An 18345-nucleotide genomic window follows, 5' to 3' on the forward strand; every position below is an offset into this window, starting at 1 on the left:
GATCTGAATAGGTAACATGCTTCGTCAGTCGCGATAAGGAATCTGCCCTGTAATAAGTTCTGTGTGTTTAGTCCGGTTTGGCGGTTAAGGAGTATATCTATGAACATACCAGGATGTTCGTGTGCTAGGTAGTTGTAGGGATTAAAGATAAAAGCCCTTGTGTGTCACACCTGGTAATCAAACCTTTGTCCCTTATGGCAATGCATACCCATATAAACACTTAGATAGGCCCTTTAGCACACACAGCAATTAAATTCCCTTCCCTTACAACGACTTTGGAAGAAGCCAGATCGGGGCACCGCTGGGTGGCCGCCGTCAGCTACACCACGAGCTCTGACCACGCCACAGGGAACGTGTGATTGGAGGGAAGGAGCTGGAAGGTTCGGTGGAAGGCACTGGTTGGTGGCGCGCCAAGGCTGACGTCACCGCCCAGGTTATAAAAGTGCGTTGCACGACATTTCAGCAGCTCGAGCTCTAGCCCTTGCACTCTCCTGCCTTTTGCGTTGCACGTCCCTCTCTGGCTGTCTCGGCGCTACACGATATCTCTCTGTGCTTGAAGCTCTTGCACTTCTTATTGGTCATGAGAGGTGCTGGTGGTCGTTGGTTCACCATCTGCATGGTGCAGGAGTGAGGCTCGGTGCTGTGAACGGGCGCGACCTCGTGTGCGAACGGAGAGGGCGTTGCCTCGGGCCTAGCGAAGCGTGCGAGGCGGATGGAGGGTTCCTCCACGCCGGAGTTTGGAGCCGCGTGGGGGCAAGATGACGGACAGTTAAGACGCACCACATTCACCAGCCCATGCTGAACGTGTTCTTTTATTAATTCATTTGCCCCTGTCTCGTTTCTGAAGTGAGGTGTGTGGGATCCCAATATAGGATTTAGTTTATTAGATTTATCATCGCGTTTCCCTGTCCCGATCCTTATTGCAAATAAACCCTTGTATTATTTTCCATTCCCTGCAAATCCTGTGTCCGTTTGAGTTTGTTCCCCTTCCACAGTTACGCGCTCCCGCTTCTTCCTCTTCCCTTCTTCTCTTCCCGCGTTTGATAGCACAATCCGTATTGATCGTCGCCTCCGTTAAAGCCGTTCTGGTCCTCCGCGGTCCCTGGTATTAACCGGAAGGGTCCGCGCGACAATATATAGATAGATAGATATATATATATATATATATATATATATATATATATATATATACATATATATACGTACATGATCGAGGCTCAGGGAGGGCCGAGAGCAGAATAAAGAGGAAGGAAATAGCAAAGGGGAAAACATCAACAGCAGAATAGAAGTGATTATGAGATCAAGAGGAGGTGGAGAAGGCCACAATGGCATGAGCAAGTTGCACACAGGCTAAACTAGTACGGCACTCGGTACAGCGCATACTTCCACCAGGCTGAACAGTTCAAGTTTTGTATCCCACTGATAGGCCAGATCTGTATTCGGACCTAATCCAAAATCGAATTGGCTTGTTTTATCCACCAAGTTTTGTCATACTCCGTCATAACTTTATGAGATATCGTGATATATACCGTTTTTGGTCCCATCTCCCAATTGTGAAGAATCACTTATAAGTTACTAGCCGAAAGCACCCGGCGTTGCCCGGGTTCTTTTTGAATGAATTTACTACTATAATTCAGCTTTTACTCGTGGCCGTAAAAGATTGACTACTATAATTCAGCTCAGCTTTTAATTGCGAAATGGGCCCAGCCCGGCAGAGGCGGCCTCGACAGGCCTCGCGACCTAGCCTATAACCTTCTCAGGCCCCGGCCCGACATTTTTAGTTCTTTTCGAATGAATTTACTACTATAATTCAGCTTTTGCTTGTGGCCGTAGAAGATTGATTACGATAATTCAACTCAGCTTTTAATTGCGAAATGGGAACAGCCCAGCCGAGGCGGCCTCGAGTGGCCTCGCCACTTAGCCTATAACCTTCCCGGGGCCCGTCCCGACATTTTTAGTTTCAGAGGTTTCCTCCTATCTTTCACCGTTCAGGAGATTAGCGCATGCAGACAAACAAACAAACAAACAAACAAAAACTTTCTTTTATATATTTAGATAGTATCCGGATCCTGATCCTGATCTTCAACATCATCTAATCAATCCATCCTTGTCATACACCCAATCTGCCACCAAGTTGCGTCCGAATCAGTCCATAACGTTTTGAGAAATCGTGCTTACAGTAAGACAAACAGGGGTGAATACATAAAGGATTCGATTGAGAGACTCATGTTGAATGCGAGAGTAGACGATGTCAGTAGTCCTTGTGTGTAGTTGGCCTTGGACACCATAAGCACAGAGTTTGGATAGTAAGACAGGATGCCAGACTGTATCGAGCATTCAGGATATGTTTGCAGAGACTGCACTGATCTCATGTCTAACATTGAGGGCCTCCATATATTCTTGGGTGAGTAAGAGCAGCAAGTCCAAGGTGGATTGACCTGGTCTGGAACCAAATTGGTGATCTGAGATGAGGTTGTTGGAAAAAAGGAAGGATTTCATGTCAACTGCAATGATGGATTCCATGACCTTTCTGTGATTGGAAGTAAGCTGATAGGTCCATAGTTAAGGGGATCAGTTTTTGTACATTTTCATGTAATGCAGTGATGTTGGCTGATTTCCAAGCAGATGGAAAATGTCAACGGCAAATGACAGGGTGAAAAGAGCAGAGAGAGGATGTGCAAGCGCAGCAGAGCAGATATTTTAGGACATATGATCTGACGCCGTCTGGTCCAGTAGCAGAGTCAGGCTCGAGGGTTGACAGAAGTTTCTCCACCTTCTCAGGTGCAAAAGACACAGAGTCCAGGTGCAGTTGGGTATGACAGGGAAGGATGAGTACCGACAGCATGTGGTTTCAGACACAAGATTTGGAAGAAAAAAAAGAATTGAGGCATTCGGCCTTCTCGAGCAAAGTCGGCTGTGATGTCAATTGAAGAGGGAAGGGATGGAAGGGGAGAATACTTCAGAGACAGACTTAATAAGGCATCACCACGTTTTAGAGGAGAGAGACAAGTTTGAAAGTTCATTCTTGAGGTTAAACAGATGTTGTTTTCTGACTCTCCTGTGAATGGACACACACTTGTGGGCTTTGTGGAATGTGTTCGGTCAGGTAACCTTTCCAGGAAGAGAAGGCAATATGTTGTCGAGCAACCGCCTCACTACAGGATTCAATGTACCATGAGTGGGAAGAATGTAGGATAACTGAATACGACATAGGATTAATTTGTGCATAAGAGAGAGCAAGTTTCTGTGGAAGAATTCCCAGGCTGAGTTAACGTCAGGGGTAGTACATATTGGACAACAGTCCTGAAGAAAGATGGCTGCTTGCAGTCCCTGCCAATCTGCCTGAGTGATCTTCCAGACTCAGTGGCACTGAGGCAGCTCTCTGACTATACCCAGAGAGATGTTGACTCTCAAAAGCACATGAGCAAATGAATATATTTGGGCAGAGGAAGTACAGCAGACTCATCGATTACATTTGGTGGAAAAATCGTCATTACCAAGTCCAGTAGGAAGGATGTGCTATGAGGAGCAATCAGGGTTGGAAAGTTTATTGATTGGGTGAGGCCCATATTTGCATATCACACTTGATTTTGTGCCATATCGCTTACACTAGACACACACTAGGCATGCACACTAGACATCAAAACATCATTCAGAGTAATTGTTGAAAAGGATTGTTGAGTAACTGGTGTCCCTTCAAGTTGACAAAGCTACACGTTCCAACTCAATCATGTTAAAATTAACAATAAAAAGCAAGTAAAATTGAGTTCATAATGAAAACTAATGAATTTTTGCCATCCCAGCATGTAGCCAATGTGGTCAGTAGATGCTCAGAGTGCACCGGAGAACATATAAAATCCCAAAGATTCTGGAGCCCTTAATTGGGGCCCGGACCACACCCTTTGTGGTTTCACATTCGCAGCATATGGGAGAGTATTGTGTGCGGATATGGGATTTACATCCATCCATATCCGCTTGTAAATATTCCCCTATTTCCTCCATATTTCCCAACTATCCCCAATCCCCCATTAGTCCTTGAGCCAGACCAAAAGTAATGCTCCGGCGGGGGGAGTAATTCTCATTATGATTTTCCATTAGACCAATGTCTCAAGTGTCAGAAAAGGTGTGATGCACATCTGAGAACGGTAGCTTAGTGCCCGGATGGACGCCATCTTTGAAACCACCCAGCTCGAAAATGCCCATTTGGTGGGGTACATTGTTGCATGTGTATCTGGACTTCTATACTAGCTATCGATGTGCGGTTGACGACTAAATATACGTCCGATGTGTACCGTCTAAATAAAAAATAATATGAAGCATTTTGTTTTAGATTAATTATTATAAAAATCAATTATCGAAAAAAAATCATATATTTTTCAATATTTTATTATTAGACTTGTACTTTTTTTAGTGAAACAACACTGGTATGATTTTCCAAATTATGCATTGTGCTACACCGTTTATCTGTCTATAAAAATAACTCAAAAACTAAAACATATCATCCACCACGAGTTTACAACAAATAAATGTAAAGAGGCATAAAATGACTAAGGCCGCCACTGGCATTATCTATTCTGACGATAACGCAAGTTAGGAATGTCGTACGGAGAGGATTTTAACACCATACGATATCTAATAAGCAGGCGGAAATTGTTACATAGGAAATCTGCACTTTGGTGGCCATCTTGGATTTCAAAATGGCCGCCAATTATATTAATTATTCATTACTAGAGTTTGGAAAGACGTATGGAGCTGATTTTAACACCATACGATGTATATTCCGAATAAGCAAGCGGAGGTATCATTGAACATGTCATGTTTTAGTCAAATAACACCGGTATGATCTTCCAAATTATACATTTTGCTAAACCGTTTATCTGTCTATAAAGATTTTCAGGCAATTTGGCCTGCATTATAATAGAGAACAACATATGCTATACAATATACAGTGCACACAAAGTTAATCATCAGAGTCGCCATCAGAGTCATTGGCATCCTGAGCCACGATAGCATCATCCTGCACCATGTTGGAGCATCCCTGCAGCTTACACACAACAGTGCACTTCAACCCATTCAGTATGCAGGAGCAATCTGACGGTCGACACGTCCTTCTGCATGTGCATGAGATGAGATTCAAGACGACATCTGGAGCTGGTAGACCCGCCATCCATCGGATTGTGAGCGAACCGCCATCATCGAGTTCCCAACCATGTCCTGCTGATGGTGTTGGGACGTCTGGTAGGTTTTCAAGGCTGCGTCGCCAGATAGCCGCCTGATAGTTGGCCCTAAGCGTATGCTGCATCAAGGAGTCTTCACAAGGCGGCAATTGTCCAGATTCGATCTGGCCCTTCTTTGCACAGAACATGTGATAACGGAGCGAATTAACACCGACGATCTTCGTGTTCTTGGCGTACAGCTGCCACGTGAAGGCCTGAATGCTATTGAAGACGTCTGTTGGTACATTCCACGAAGATCCCAGATCTGTGAATGCTTGAAGATACAGCTCATTCGCTTGCACAAGCTTCAAAGCCTTTATCTTTCCTTGGCTAGCCAGAGCACTCACAGTGCCACACCCGCTCCATGCATGAAGCCCTGGCAATGCACTGCAAACTCCAGACCCCAATACCGCAGCCAACTTTCCAACGTCGATCATTCTGACTCGAACCTTTGTTCCTCGTCTGATGAAGAGCTGACTATCGATGGTTCTGCTGAGATGAAGACTGATGATCAGAACGTCGGTGTCATCTGCCACTAAGATGATCGTCTTGTAGTGGGTAGCGGCGTGCTTTGCGTGGAGAAACATACGCGTGTCTGCTTCCTCGTGGCTACATTCGAGTGCTTGCACCAACTTCCACCTATCGCGGGTCAGTACCAGACATTTTTCACCACAGGTGACATACAGTGTTCTGTTGCCTAGCTTTTCGCGATTTGTTTCATGTTTCCACGACTCCGCCAGAAACACAACCAGTTTCTCCTTTGTCTGGCTGCAAGCAAGGAGACGCCGCCAGTTCATGATTTTGTGTGCGGGTCTGATCTCGCTGAAACTGATGCCTTCATTTGAACCGCGGTTCACACGCTCAGCTGCTTTGATGGATTCTTCTGTGTATGTGTCAAAGACAACATCGATGCGCCCACTGCCTTGACCAGCGTGAAGCGCTGCAGCAAGGATGCGGTCAGATAGTTCTTCGAACGTGTCGTTCTCGCCATGCATCTTTTGTATGAGAGCCATCGCATCAATTATTGTTGCACTTCGCTTGTCAACGTTCTCGGCTGGTTCCACAAGACCTTCCATGTGTTTCGCAAGTGCAGCTTTGTTCGTTTTTTTCATTGACCCTTTCACGCTCAAGCTGAAGTGATGACATGATGTTCAGAGCTTCTCTGAGGATTTCTTGCACTGTTGCCATATCTGTGGCAGGCGCGTTTATAGTCCGGCAGGTAGCCAACTACATCTTCCGTCACCTGAACACGATCTCTAGTCATGATGTTGAAACCAGTCCACGAACTGATTGTCTGGTCGCATGGTTCCAGCATGCGAGTCATAATCCATACGTGATTTCGGCGCTGCGCAAGGGATGTTGCGCCTGCAAGAGTGTCAGAAAGATCTGCAGGCTTGATTGCAGGTGGGCCCTCTCGTTTCCCACCGCTGTATATTGGAACTAAATCGCTGGATGACGGGATAGATCGCTTCTTATCTGCTTTGGATACTGCCGATGGAGGTTGGGGCAGCAAACACGACTGCGACTTCGGTTGGACGATGATACCGTTGATGCGATGCGATGTTCCGCCACCACTCAGCGATTCCTCTAGCCTGTCGATGTTATCGAATGCTAATACAGTCGGGACCGAAGGGTGCACATGTGACGGAAGTGGTACTGTATCTTTCTCCACACTTGCTAATTTGTCTATGCATAGCGCTGTCTCAATTTCTTCCAGAACTGTGTACGAACATCCGTGCCCGAGTTGATTCAATATTCTGATGACCTCTGTATTACCGGTGAGCGTTTTCATGACCCACGGAAGTAGGACATGCTTCGATGTTCTGATGGTACCCCGGTGTACAGCATTGATGATATCTTGAGCCATCGACCATACCAGTGTGTCGGCACACGCAGAGCTACCCCCACTCCCGCAAATCAAAGTATGCAGAAATACACGAAGAGAATCTGGTATCTTCACGTAATCTGAAGTGAGTTCTGCTGGCTGAGGCGGCCAACGTTCATTGTAATGAGCATCTTTGATCTGGTGTCGCAGTGAAGTAGCTGCACGCACAATGTTACTTTCACCGTCCGTTCGTTCAAATGCTTTCACTTCTGCTTTCAGGTTTACGCACTCTGCAGCAATCTCTCGCTTTGTCAGATTATCGGGCATCAAGTATACACGGTGTTTCACATTGAAGAAGATGAGCGATTCTCCAAACTCTCTTTGTAATGTGCGCTGCAGATTCTTCTTGATGGAGTCACGAACATCAACTGAAAATGTATCTGAAGACAGGATATCTGTTGCAACATCAACTATTGGAACAATCCTCGGGTTCAAGAACAAGTCAGTGCGAATGAAATTGAATATACATCGTATCATTTCTTTTTTCTCGATATTATCTTCAATGTCAGTTTCTACTTGAGGTTTTTGGGGCCGTGTGTAGTTTCTATAGCAGGAGAAGTGGTAGTGAGCCTCAGCTGCAACCATATCTCGTGTAGTCAATGCCAAAACTCTCTCATCATTGCGAGCTGTCGCAGCATCTCTTATTGTCCTCTCTGCTCGAAGTTCAACAGCCAAGACAACTGTTTCACGGGTACGACTGCCTTTTATGAATTTTGAAGCACGCTGGCAAAAAATGCATTTATCATCGTAGACCGTTGAAGTTGATCCTGTCTCTTCCCGTGATGATCGCCGTCGCACCGCATCGCCAGTATCAACTGAAGAACTTCTAGCTGCATTGGTCAAAGTAGCTAGGTGGTTTTTGTGAGTGAAGTCTGATCTACAAGCCCTATGGTATAATATTGGAATATTAGGAAGTTCAACTGCGCCTTCTTGGACTAGCTTTAGAATTGGATAAAAGTTTCTAACTGCGGCTGCGTCACACAATGTCTTCCAAGAACTGTTGCCCGCTGCCTTGCTTAGTTCAGAGAGTGGCGACTTCTTGCTGCACAGGATGCACGTTCCGGACTCAGGTTCAATCTTCGCCCGTTTCGCCTTGACACCGGCCATCTCAGCTGAAAGAACAAAAAGACTGACGTTAGATTACTCCGATATCCGAAAAGCTCGCCAGCTTACATAGACATACTCATCCAAGTCAGTGAACATGTTAGATGGCGCCACAATACAACTCTATAATAGAGTTGTATGTGGCGCCATCTAACATGTTCACTTTTAGTTCTTAAGCCACCCACCCCCCCCCCCCCCCCCTCAGAAATTAATCAGGTCACCGCAACAAATCTCAGACTGAGATATAGAATATAGAATATAGATATAGAATAGACTGACGTCACTTTCGGCACTGGGTTCTGTGGGTTGATTATCGGCGGGAAATTCCAACTGACATAGTTTCGGTTTGTGGAAAGTGCATGCCTTTTCATATATTTTTTGTGTACACTCGTGGTGGATGATATGTTTTAGTTTTTGAGTTATTTTTATAGACAGATAAACGGTGTAGCACAATGCATAATTTGGAAAATCATACCAGTGTTGTTTCACTAAAAAAAGTACAAGTCTAATAATAAAATATTGAAAAATATATGATTTTTTTTCGATAATTGATTTTTATAATAATTAATCTAAAACAAAATGCTTCATATTATTTTTTATTTAGACGGTACACATCGGACGTATATTTAGTCGTCAACCGCACATCGATAGCTAGTATAGAAGTCCAGATACACGTGCAACAATGTACCCCACCAAATGGGCATTTTCGAGCTGGGTGGTTTCAAAGATGGCGTCCATCCGGGCACTAAGCTACCGTTCTCAGATGTCCATCACACCTTTTCTGACACTTGAGACATTGGTCTAATGGAAAATCATAATGAGAATTACTCCCCCCGCCGGAGCATTCACTTCAAAATATGGCCGGTTGGCTCAAGGACTACATTCCCTAGTCCCATTTTCTGTAAACAACACTCTGTAGACCCGACCTCCCCCTATTTCCCCCATTAAATGTCGCATCCAGGTCCACCGCATCTCACGTAGACAACTATAGGACATCTTGCTAGTTATTCTTAGTTTATGTCAGTTAAGGACTCGTTTCCATTAATTCTGACTCTTCGTTGCACCAGAATGTGATTGTATGGCACCGTTAGGAAGTTTAGGACCTCCCAATACCTCCCCGCAGCTCTTCCTCACGGTTCAGCAACAACAACAACAACAACAACGGCGGCGGCGCGGGGAGTGCGCGTCCTCACTCCGGCTTGGTTGGTGGGGGGTGTTGGGAGGGCACCAGGCCTTTCCAACGAGCCGCCATCGCACATGTGCTCGACGGGGTTACCAAGTAGGGGCTCGCTGTCAGCTCCTCGTCAAGGGCGGAGCCCGGTAACCCCCGCACCCAATAGAAGCGGCGGACCGATCCCATCTGGGGCGGAGCCAACGAGCCGAGGGCGTGTGACTCCCCGCGGAGCATGCGCAGGAAGAGGGAGGTGACGTCAGATGCGCGCTGAGCTTGGAGAGAGAAGGACGCCACCTCCGAGCGCTGTGACACCTCCCCGCATCTCTGGACTGGACCGCGCTTTATCCTGTCCCTGAGCCAAGGTGCACCTTGTGCTATCGACAGCCTGTCCTTCCCTGCCATCAATCCCTGTGTAACTCAGTCTTGTTCCGTTTGTCTGTGGTCTGTCGGGGATAAGATAAGACTGTAACTAAGTGCCCATCTCTTCTGTGTCTTTACCTCATTACCTTGTAATCTACCCCTTTTCTCCACCACTAATTATAGCCTCCTCCGGAGGTCTTGAGAACTGTACCCCTTGCGTCGTTTCATTTATCACAGTCGTTGTGTCCTTTCCATCATTGATTTAGCGTAGCGCGATTTGGCCAACGTTCGAGTGGAATCGGGTGAGTTGGGGGTAATCGGGTAAACTGTGCGAACACGGCGGCCATTCCGCTCGGTCAAGCAACATCTTAAGCCGTGTCCGTAACAATTGGTGTCAGGAGTGGGATTGGACCCGAAGCGCGCTTCACGCGCTCGAAATTATTAACGGTGAAATTTGTTTTGTTTTAAAATAAAAACCCGAATTTTGAAAGTCGCGCTATGGCAGATCAAGACGGCTGGGTTCCGGTAGAGGAGAGTGAGGCAGGGTCGATCCAGGACCAAATTGAGGGACAAGAGGAGAGCGAAGCAGTGAGGGCGGCAGGTTCGCAAAATGGCGTCCTCGCGCACGAGGTTGCGGGCGCGCAAAATGGCGCCTCGCACATGGCTACGGCGGCCGCACCCGCCGCACAAGTGGGAGGGATGGCCCAAATGCAGGCCCTCATGGAGCAATTTATGGTACAAATGCAGGCGTCCCTCAACCTGCAGAAGGACGAGATGAGGGCTCAGAGTGAGCAATTAGGGGTAATGAGGGACGAAGCGAGGGGTACCGGTGAGGCGTTAGACAATGGGATAAAAGAGGTAAAGAATGGGTTAATGGGGGTAGAAAACAGAATGGCCGCTCAAGAGAATCAAATAGAAGGGGTGAAACATGGGTTAACGGGGGTAGAAAACAGAATGGCCGCTCAAGAGAATCAAATGGAAGGGATGCAAAAGGGGTTAGAGGGGTTAGAAAACAGTATGGAAGGCAAATTGAGGGACATGAGGGACCAAGCGGAAAGGGAAGTTAAAAAAATGGGGCAGCAGATAGAGGGGGTCAGAATGGGGGTAGAAACTAAATTGGATGCTCACAGGGAGGAAATGGAGCAGATGAGGGTGGCATCTGGGCAGGAGATGCAAGTGATGGGAGAAGAGATCAGAAGACGTGTGAGTGAGGAGGTCGGAGGAGTGCGCGAGGAGGTGAGGCACTGTAAGGAGCGCATGGAGAAGGAGGTGAGAAAGGGGACTGTAAAATTGCAAGGTGGTATAGAGGAGTTGACGCTGGGAGTAGAACAACTGACAGTGGGACAAAAGGAGTTGGGGGACCAGGTAAAGAAGAACACAGCGGTAATAGAGGGTTTAAAATCGACACAGAAGGAGATGAAAAAGGACGTAGGGGTAATTAAAAAAGAGTGTCAGACGGTACATGAGGACCTGACGAGGAAAATGAACAAGGTGGTAGAGGTGATGGAGGTTAAAGAGCGGGAGGTGCGGGAGCACATAGAAAAAAATAAGGTGGAGTTAGAGGAAGAACTTAAGGGGCGCACGAGGAGATGGAGGAGGTGAAGCAGAAATTAGAAGAAGTGGAAGAAGGGGTGAGCGAAATTAAGAAGTGACGGAGAGAGGATAAGAAAGAGATAAAGGAGGAAGTAAAAGAATTGGTCCAAAGTCTGTGTTCGGATCGTGATGATGTGCTCATTAACCGGATGAGGGATTCGCAGGTGATGGAGGAGAAGCGAAGAGAAGGAGGACCCGGTGTAAGTGGTGACCAATATGGTCGTGCGTATGATGCGCCAGGTGATTTAATGAGCTTGGGGGTCGAGATGGACCCGGGTGTTCGTGAGAGGCCGTTGGTGAAGTGTGCGACAGGTCTGGTGTGCGAAAAAGGAGGTGTGCGAGAAAGTCCGACTCTGGGGTGTGTGAGGAAAAAGTGCGTGCCAAGGAGTGAGGGTGCTGTCGAGAGTGAGTCGGGCGTAGCGCGTGTGCGAGGGAGCACATGGAAGCGCGTAGTGAGGAGTGTTACGGAGGATGTAAAGGGAGAATGCACGCCTGTGGTGAGTGTTACAGAGGATGTAACGGGAGAGTGTGCGCGAGAAAGATGAGTGACGGACAGGTGCATGGGGAAAGAGTGCGCTGTCAAAAGTAAGGAAGAGTGTCCACCTGTGGTGAGTGTTACAGAGGGTGTAACGGGAGAGTGTGCGCGAGAAAGGTGTGTAACGGACGGGTGCATGAGGAAAGAGTGCGCTGTCGAGAGTAAGGGTGAGTGCACTGTCAAGAGTGGAGGTGAGAGTAGTAAGAGTGACACGGAGCATGAGTTGGTTGTGACAGGTGAGAAAGGAAGCACACCTGGAATGGTAGAGCGTGTGTGGGAATGCACACTTGAGTTGGTCGTGAGGCACGTGGTTGGGTGTGTGAGTGAAAGCACACCTGTGATTGTCACAGAGGAGGTGACCGAGGAAGGGGCGCGAAGAGTTGTGTGTTGGTGAGGTGTGCGAACAACGAATGTGTGCCAAAGTGTTCGGTGGTCAGGTGTGTGACCAAGGCTGTGAGTGGAATGAGTGTACCGAGGTGTGTAAGGAAAGGTATGAGGAGCATGGGAACAGCTGGAGGTATGAGCAAGAAAGGGGTAGCGTATGCGTGTAAGCATGCAGGTGAGGCATCGACGGTAACCGGGTTAGCGGTTAGAGCGACTTTTAGCCGAATCGGGCCCTCGGTGCGTGCCGGGCTTCGCGTGCCGCGAGAACCAGCGGGGATCCGAGCCACGGCGGGTTCGAAAGGACCGCCGTACGCGATCCACGCTGGGCCTCGCTTTGAACGGCCGCGTCCGTGCTCCACTAGGCGGAGCGGGCAGCCCGATAGGAAGGGTCGTCATGGCGACCACTTTTTGTTGAGACGTGCCGGCAGGTCGAGATTGGGACATTGGATCGCTCCACGCCGGGGTGGTGCGTGGGACCTCGGCCCGGGTAAACCTCCTTCCCTGCACCGAATGCGGGACGTATCCAGCCGCTGGCACCAAACAACCCGCATTCATGGCTTGGCTGTACGAAGCCGAGCTTTAGAAGTGAATTGGCGCACCGAGAGGCATTAGTAAGTAGACTGTAATGACGAGGATAGTGTTTTGGCCCCGAAATTAGAAAAACAAAATTTGATGATTGGCAAAGGATTGGCAGTAATGATTGGCAGATGATGGGTAGTGATTGGCAAATTTTTGATTTGTTGAAATTTGATGTGCAAAATTGGTAGTGGGAGATGCCCGATGTGGTGGGATGGCAACTCTGTCATCCCTCACAAGTGGGGGGCAAATGCGCTATAGCTTATGGGGTGTATGGCAGTGGAAACTAGCCCGGGTGGGTTAGGATATTGTGTGTAGGGCCCTAGAAGATGACATTAGGTAACGTTAAGATTAGTTAGTGACTGATACCTGTAGTGGGGACGCAGGTAGATTAGAGGGGATGATAATGACGAGGGAGCGCAATAGTTTAAAGGGACGACTGGGAAGCGCAAGTTTCAGAGGGGAGTAGTTAGATGAGATGATGCTGTGTGAGAACTGGACGGGTGTGTGGAGCAGTGTATGAGTAGTGAGTGTTGTGGATCAGCGCAAATGCGCTTGGGGGAGAGAAGGGTGCAGGCGGCACCAAGTATGAGAGCACAGGTGTGCAAGCACAGGTGTGTGGAATATATGGAGCGGAGAATGAGTGGTGTGGAGAGAGTTGGAGTAAGTGGTACGGAGTGGTGTGCATGGTGCGAAGGTGTGGATGGGGGAAGAGTGGACCCCTTTTCACGAGTACCCGGGGAGGGTAGTTTAAAGAATAGTTAGAAGGTATAGGTAAATTGTGGTTGGATATTGGCATTTGTGGTGCGGATGCAGAATGGTATTGTGGATGGGTGCATTGGTGTGGTGAAATTGGCTGGTCGTGTGGCCTGTTAGTATGAGTGTGAATGGTTGGGCACTCCGCCACTGTTAGATGTCGGCCAGGTGAGGCCGCAGGTGGGCTCTGGGAGCCGTTAGTGTCAGTGGGTGCCTGAGGATCCCGGGTGTGGATCGGGCAGGCCATGCCAGAGAGGGCACTGAGGGGGTGAGAGTGCGAGAGGGCCTTCCCCAGTTAGTTAGGTTAGGGTGAGGAGCAGGTGAGCTCGGTAGGCAACAACAGTGGTGGAGGTGTGCAGTTGGGCGGACCAGCTGGGAGCGTCACACGACCCAGCCACCGAAATTGTGCTAGGGCACCGAGTGATGAATCGGGGGAGTGAGACCCCAAATTGAGAAGCACCACAGTTTGGTCAATGGGAATTGGTTTTTAGAACCCATAGTGTAAGTTGGCCAATGGATTGGCAGGGAAAGACCCTGGGTAATGTAAAGTTGTTAAAGTCATTTAGGAAATAGTTAGGATTGATGAACCTGTCGCACCATATGCAGCCACTTACCTGAGGTGATGATGATGACTCCACACCTGTGTTCCTTTGTTCTGTGTTGCAGGAAAGGAGAATTGCTGTGTGGATTTGTGAGACGCATCACGACGTGGATGAGACATTGGGGTGATTCCATCTCTCCCTCCCTAGGAGGGACTGATGATGAATTGGTGATGGCAAATTTTGATGTTGAGTTGGAGATGGCAAATTTGATGAGAGTTGGAAATGGCAAATTTGATTGGTTAGGAGGGGGAGAAGACGAATTTGGTTTATGGGAGGAACGGGGAAGACAGTAGGGACGTTTGTTGATGTGTAAAGTAGATGTTTATGGGTAGTGTTGTGTTTTGTGGATACAGTAAGGGGTAAGGGAGGGGCAATGTAGGTTACCTGGTGGGGGGGGGGGCGTACGGTAGGAACGTACCTGTCTCACCTGTTTCCCATGTGCCCCCAGTGTGCATTACCTTATATTGCATGCACTTTTGCGCCCTTACCACCTTACTCACTTGTCTTCTTTTGTCTCCCACCTCCGAGGATCTGGCTTTGGGGCGGAAAGAGAGGAGAGAGAGGTGCTGGCTCCGCAGTTGTGGGCCTGTACTTTCGCTGCTTGCTGCCTGGATCGATACACCATAGGGACCGCAATTTTTGTGGCCGCCCACAATGGACCGCAGTTCTTTTGCAGGCAAGCACCACCCGTTGATGGACCTCTGGGTCAACGTGGCACCTATGCCATACAGGTGAACCACTTTTAGTTGGCCCCCCTGACGGCCACAATTTAGAAATGGACGCGGTTGGCGCCTTTCTTTATTCCTAAAGAAGCCAGAAGGCCAAGTGCACTCCATGAAGGCAAGACCAGCGTCAGAACATCGGCCGGCTGCGACACCACCGGTGACCATGGACACTTAATTGTGCATTTTTATTGAACACTTTATTGTTGCACCGGATGGTGCTGACTGTACATAATGGGGTGGTGCTTTTGGTGCTTGGACGGGGTGCTCTGCACATTATTAAAGGCCGTAGGGCCACAGGGCACTCGTGGGTTGGTGTATCGATGCTGGCATGCGTGCTCTCTCTATGCATAACATCTGCATGTGTTCCTCAAAGAACAGGTCCTGGATCGTAGTGTAAATATCAGTCTTGTGTAAATGATGCTCCCTACCGGCTGTATGTTTAGTTTGAGAATGCTTTCCGCGATTCGGTTATCCTGTGGGTGTGTTTCTGTTAGGAGAAGGGTGCAACGTCGCAGGGGGACATATTTACTCATTTGCGAACATCTGTAAAACTGTCGCACTCAGGGTTGAGTTAATAGTAGAGGGAACTACATCTGAGTGCCACACTAAAGTAGGTAAAAATTTATCGGGTCGGGACGCCCCGAGGTAGAGAAGGGTGCAATGTTGCGGATATGGGATTTACATCCATCCATATCCGCTTGTAAATATTCCCCTATTTCCTCCATATTTCCCAACTATCCCCAATCCCCCATTCCCTAGTCCCATTTTCTGTAAACAACACTCTGTAGACCCGACCTCCCCCTATTTCCCCCATTAAATGTCGCATCCAGGTCCACCGCATCTCACGTAGACAACTATAGGACATCTTGCTAGTTATTCTTAGTTTATGTCAGTTAAGGACTCGTTTCCATTAATTCTGACTCTTCGTTGCACCAGAATGTGATTGTATGGCACCGTTAGGAAGTTTAGGACCTCCCAATACCTCCCCGCAGCTCTTCCTCACGGTTCAGCAACAACAACAACAACAACAACGGCGGCGGCGCGGGGAGTGCGCGTCCTCACTCCGGCTTGGTTGGTGGGGGGTGTTGGGAGGGCGCCAGGCCTTTCCAACGAGCCGCCATCGCACATGTGATCGACGGGGTTACCAAGTAGGGGCTCGCTGTCAGCTCCTTGTCAAGGGTGGAGCCCGGTAACCCCCGCACCCAATAGAAGCGGCGGACCGATCCCATCTGGGGCGGAGCCAACGAGCCGAGGGCGTGTGACTCCCCGCGGAGCATGCGCAGGAAGAGGGAGGTGACGTCAGATGCGCGCTGAGCTTGGAGAGAGAAGGACGCCACCTCCGAGCGCTGTGACACCTCCCCGCATCTCTGGACTGGACCGTGCTTTATCCTGTCTCTGAGCCAAGGTGCACCTTGTGCTATCGACTGCCTGTCGTTCCCTGCCATCAATCCCTGTGTAAGTCAGTCTTGTTCCGTTTGTCTGTGGTCTGTCGGGGATAAGATAAGACTGTAACTAAGTGCCCATCTCTTCTGTGTCTTTACCTCATTACCTTGTAATCTACCCCTTTTCTCCACCACTAATTATATCCTCCTCCGGAGGTCTTGAGAACTGTACCCCTTGCGTCGTTTCATTTATCCCAGTCGTTGTGTCCTTTCCATCATTGATTTAGCGTAGCGCGATTTGGCCAACGTTCGAGTGGAATCGGGTGAGTTGGGGGTAATCGGGTAAACTGTGCGAACACGGCGGCCATTCCGCTCGGTCAAGCAACATCTTAAGCCGTGTCCGTAACAGTATGTACCCATTTCCTTGATTTCTGGATCTCACACCTCCTTTCAAAAAATCCTGGATCTGCCCCTGGAGAGGGAGTTCATCCAAACCTTCCAACTCCTCCCACCTCCTCCCAGTCCCACAGATCCACTTCTGTAATCATAATATTCCATTTAAACCATATGTTCGTTTTTTTAAACTTTTGCCTATTTTCACACAACTCCACAATATTCTCTCTTTTTCCAAAAAATTTACGATATATGGAAACATGAAAAGCAATCGATATTTTAAACAATGATAACAATAATAAAATCAGAATAAAAACAAAGCTACAATAATAATGTATAAAAATGACAATTATAAGCATTAGGACCTAATATTATCATAAGAGAATAATTTGAAAAAATAGAACCACTTGCACCTCCATCCATTGTCCAAAAGATTGCATCAACAGCACCACACAAGGATCCGACTTGGACAGTGCGTCTCGGTCAAGCAGTCCACAGCAGGAAACTCGCAACTCCACCTTCGATAGGCACGGAGCCGCAGCCACGAGCCCCAACGTGGCTGGCGGCGCTCGAGGAGCAGGCTCCCCCATTGTGGGGCCGCTGGCAGGGTAAAGCAGGGGTTGGAGCAATAATATCAGAATGATTACAAGTCGGATGGAAAATAAAGTGCCTGTTCAAAAATATTAACTCAGCAATCTAAAGAAGTGAAAAAAATGAAGGAGACAGAAAATAATCCATTTTGAGCATTTTCATTCTCATAAACTCTTCACCGTGACAAAATGCTTAACCGGAATGAAAGAAATCCATGCCAACGAAAACGGCAGCTTGGACTGAGAGGCAGAGAACAATGGATTTATCATTCATGTGGAAAGGTAATTCAAATGTGAAAAAATTCAACGAAAATGAACCCTTAAATACAAGAGGTAAGGTAGCAGCTCTACCATGAGCCTTTTCTATGAGTCTTCAACTGCATTAAATGCCAGCTCTTCCATGAGCCTCGACTTCGCATGTAAAAGAGACATTTGCTCCTGTCGAAATCAAGATTCCCATTTGCCAAAGTGAAGGAGGTTTATGATTATATTGGGTTGCCAAAACCTAACCAAATCTAATTGATTACTGCTATATTAGGTGAGGGCTCGGATTGAGGAAGAAGAGCAAGAGACTTATTTGAATCGGTAGTAGGTTCCTCTCCTGCAGGAAATGGAGTGACAGGGCCTGTGTTTTTCCTTCGTGCTCACTGCAGGCAGGTTGATGGGCTTGCAGGTTTTACTAGGTATTTATTTTGGTCTTGCTCCTTCTGCCCTCTCACCTCTTCCCCAGCCCCTGTCCCTCCCCGTCACACATGTTCTGACAGAAACCCTTTCCTTCATTACGCTCCACAAATCCAAACTCACTGCTTACTTCCTTCATGAAGCTCTTTATCTCCCATAGAATTGTCTTCCTGACTCCATTGCATCATGCTCTTCCCTATACAGGGTTTCAAGTCTGTTACCCACCACCACATCATGGTCTCTTCCATTTTCACTGCTGAGAGTATCATGAGACTGAGAAAATGGTGGCAAAACAAAAAATATTCTGGAAAAAGAGGAAGAAGTAGAGTGAGAATTTAAGCACAGATAGGGAATGAAATAGAGAAGAAAAGCCCAAACATTTTATCTTT

At 47.8% G+C, this 18345-nt stretch overlaps 1 protein-coding gene across 1 annotated transcript in view; it reads right to left on the bottom strand.

Annotated features, from left to right (window-relative positions):
* The window catches only part of LOC137435747 (copine-4-like), a 354102-nt gene extending 336007 nt beyond the window's left edge, over nucleotides 1-18095 (bottom strand). The window contains exons 1-2 of the mRNA XM_078785105.1: nucleotides 17995-18095; nucleotides 17099-17285 (exon numbers count right to left, since the gene is read on the bottom strand). Coding sequence (XP_078641231.1) covers nucleotides 17099-17285; nucleotides 17995-18095 — 288 coding nt within the window. The remainder of the gene's footprint in view (nucleotides 1-17098; nucleotides 17286-17994) is intronic.
* Nucleotides 18096-18345: the final 250 nt, after the last annotated feature.

Source organism: Myxine glutinosa, chromosome 9 (assembly GCF_964187855.1).
Source record: "Myxine glutinosa chromosome 9, kmMyxGlut1.1, whole genome shotgun sequence".
In the NCBI taxonomy this organism is placed as follows: domain Eukaryota; kingdom Metazoa; phylum Chordata; class Myxini; order Myxiniformes; family Myxinidae; genus Myxine; species Myxine glutinosa.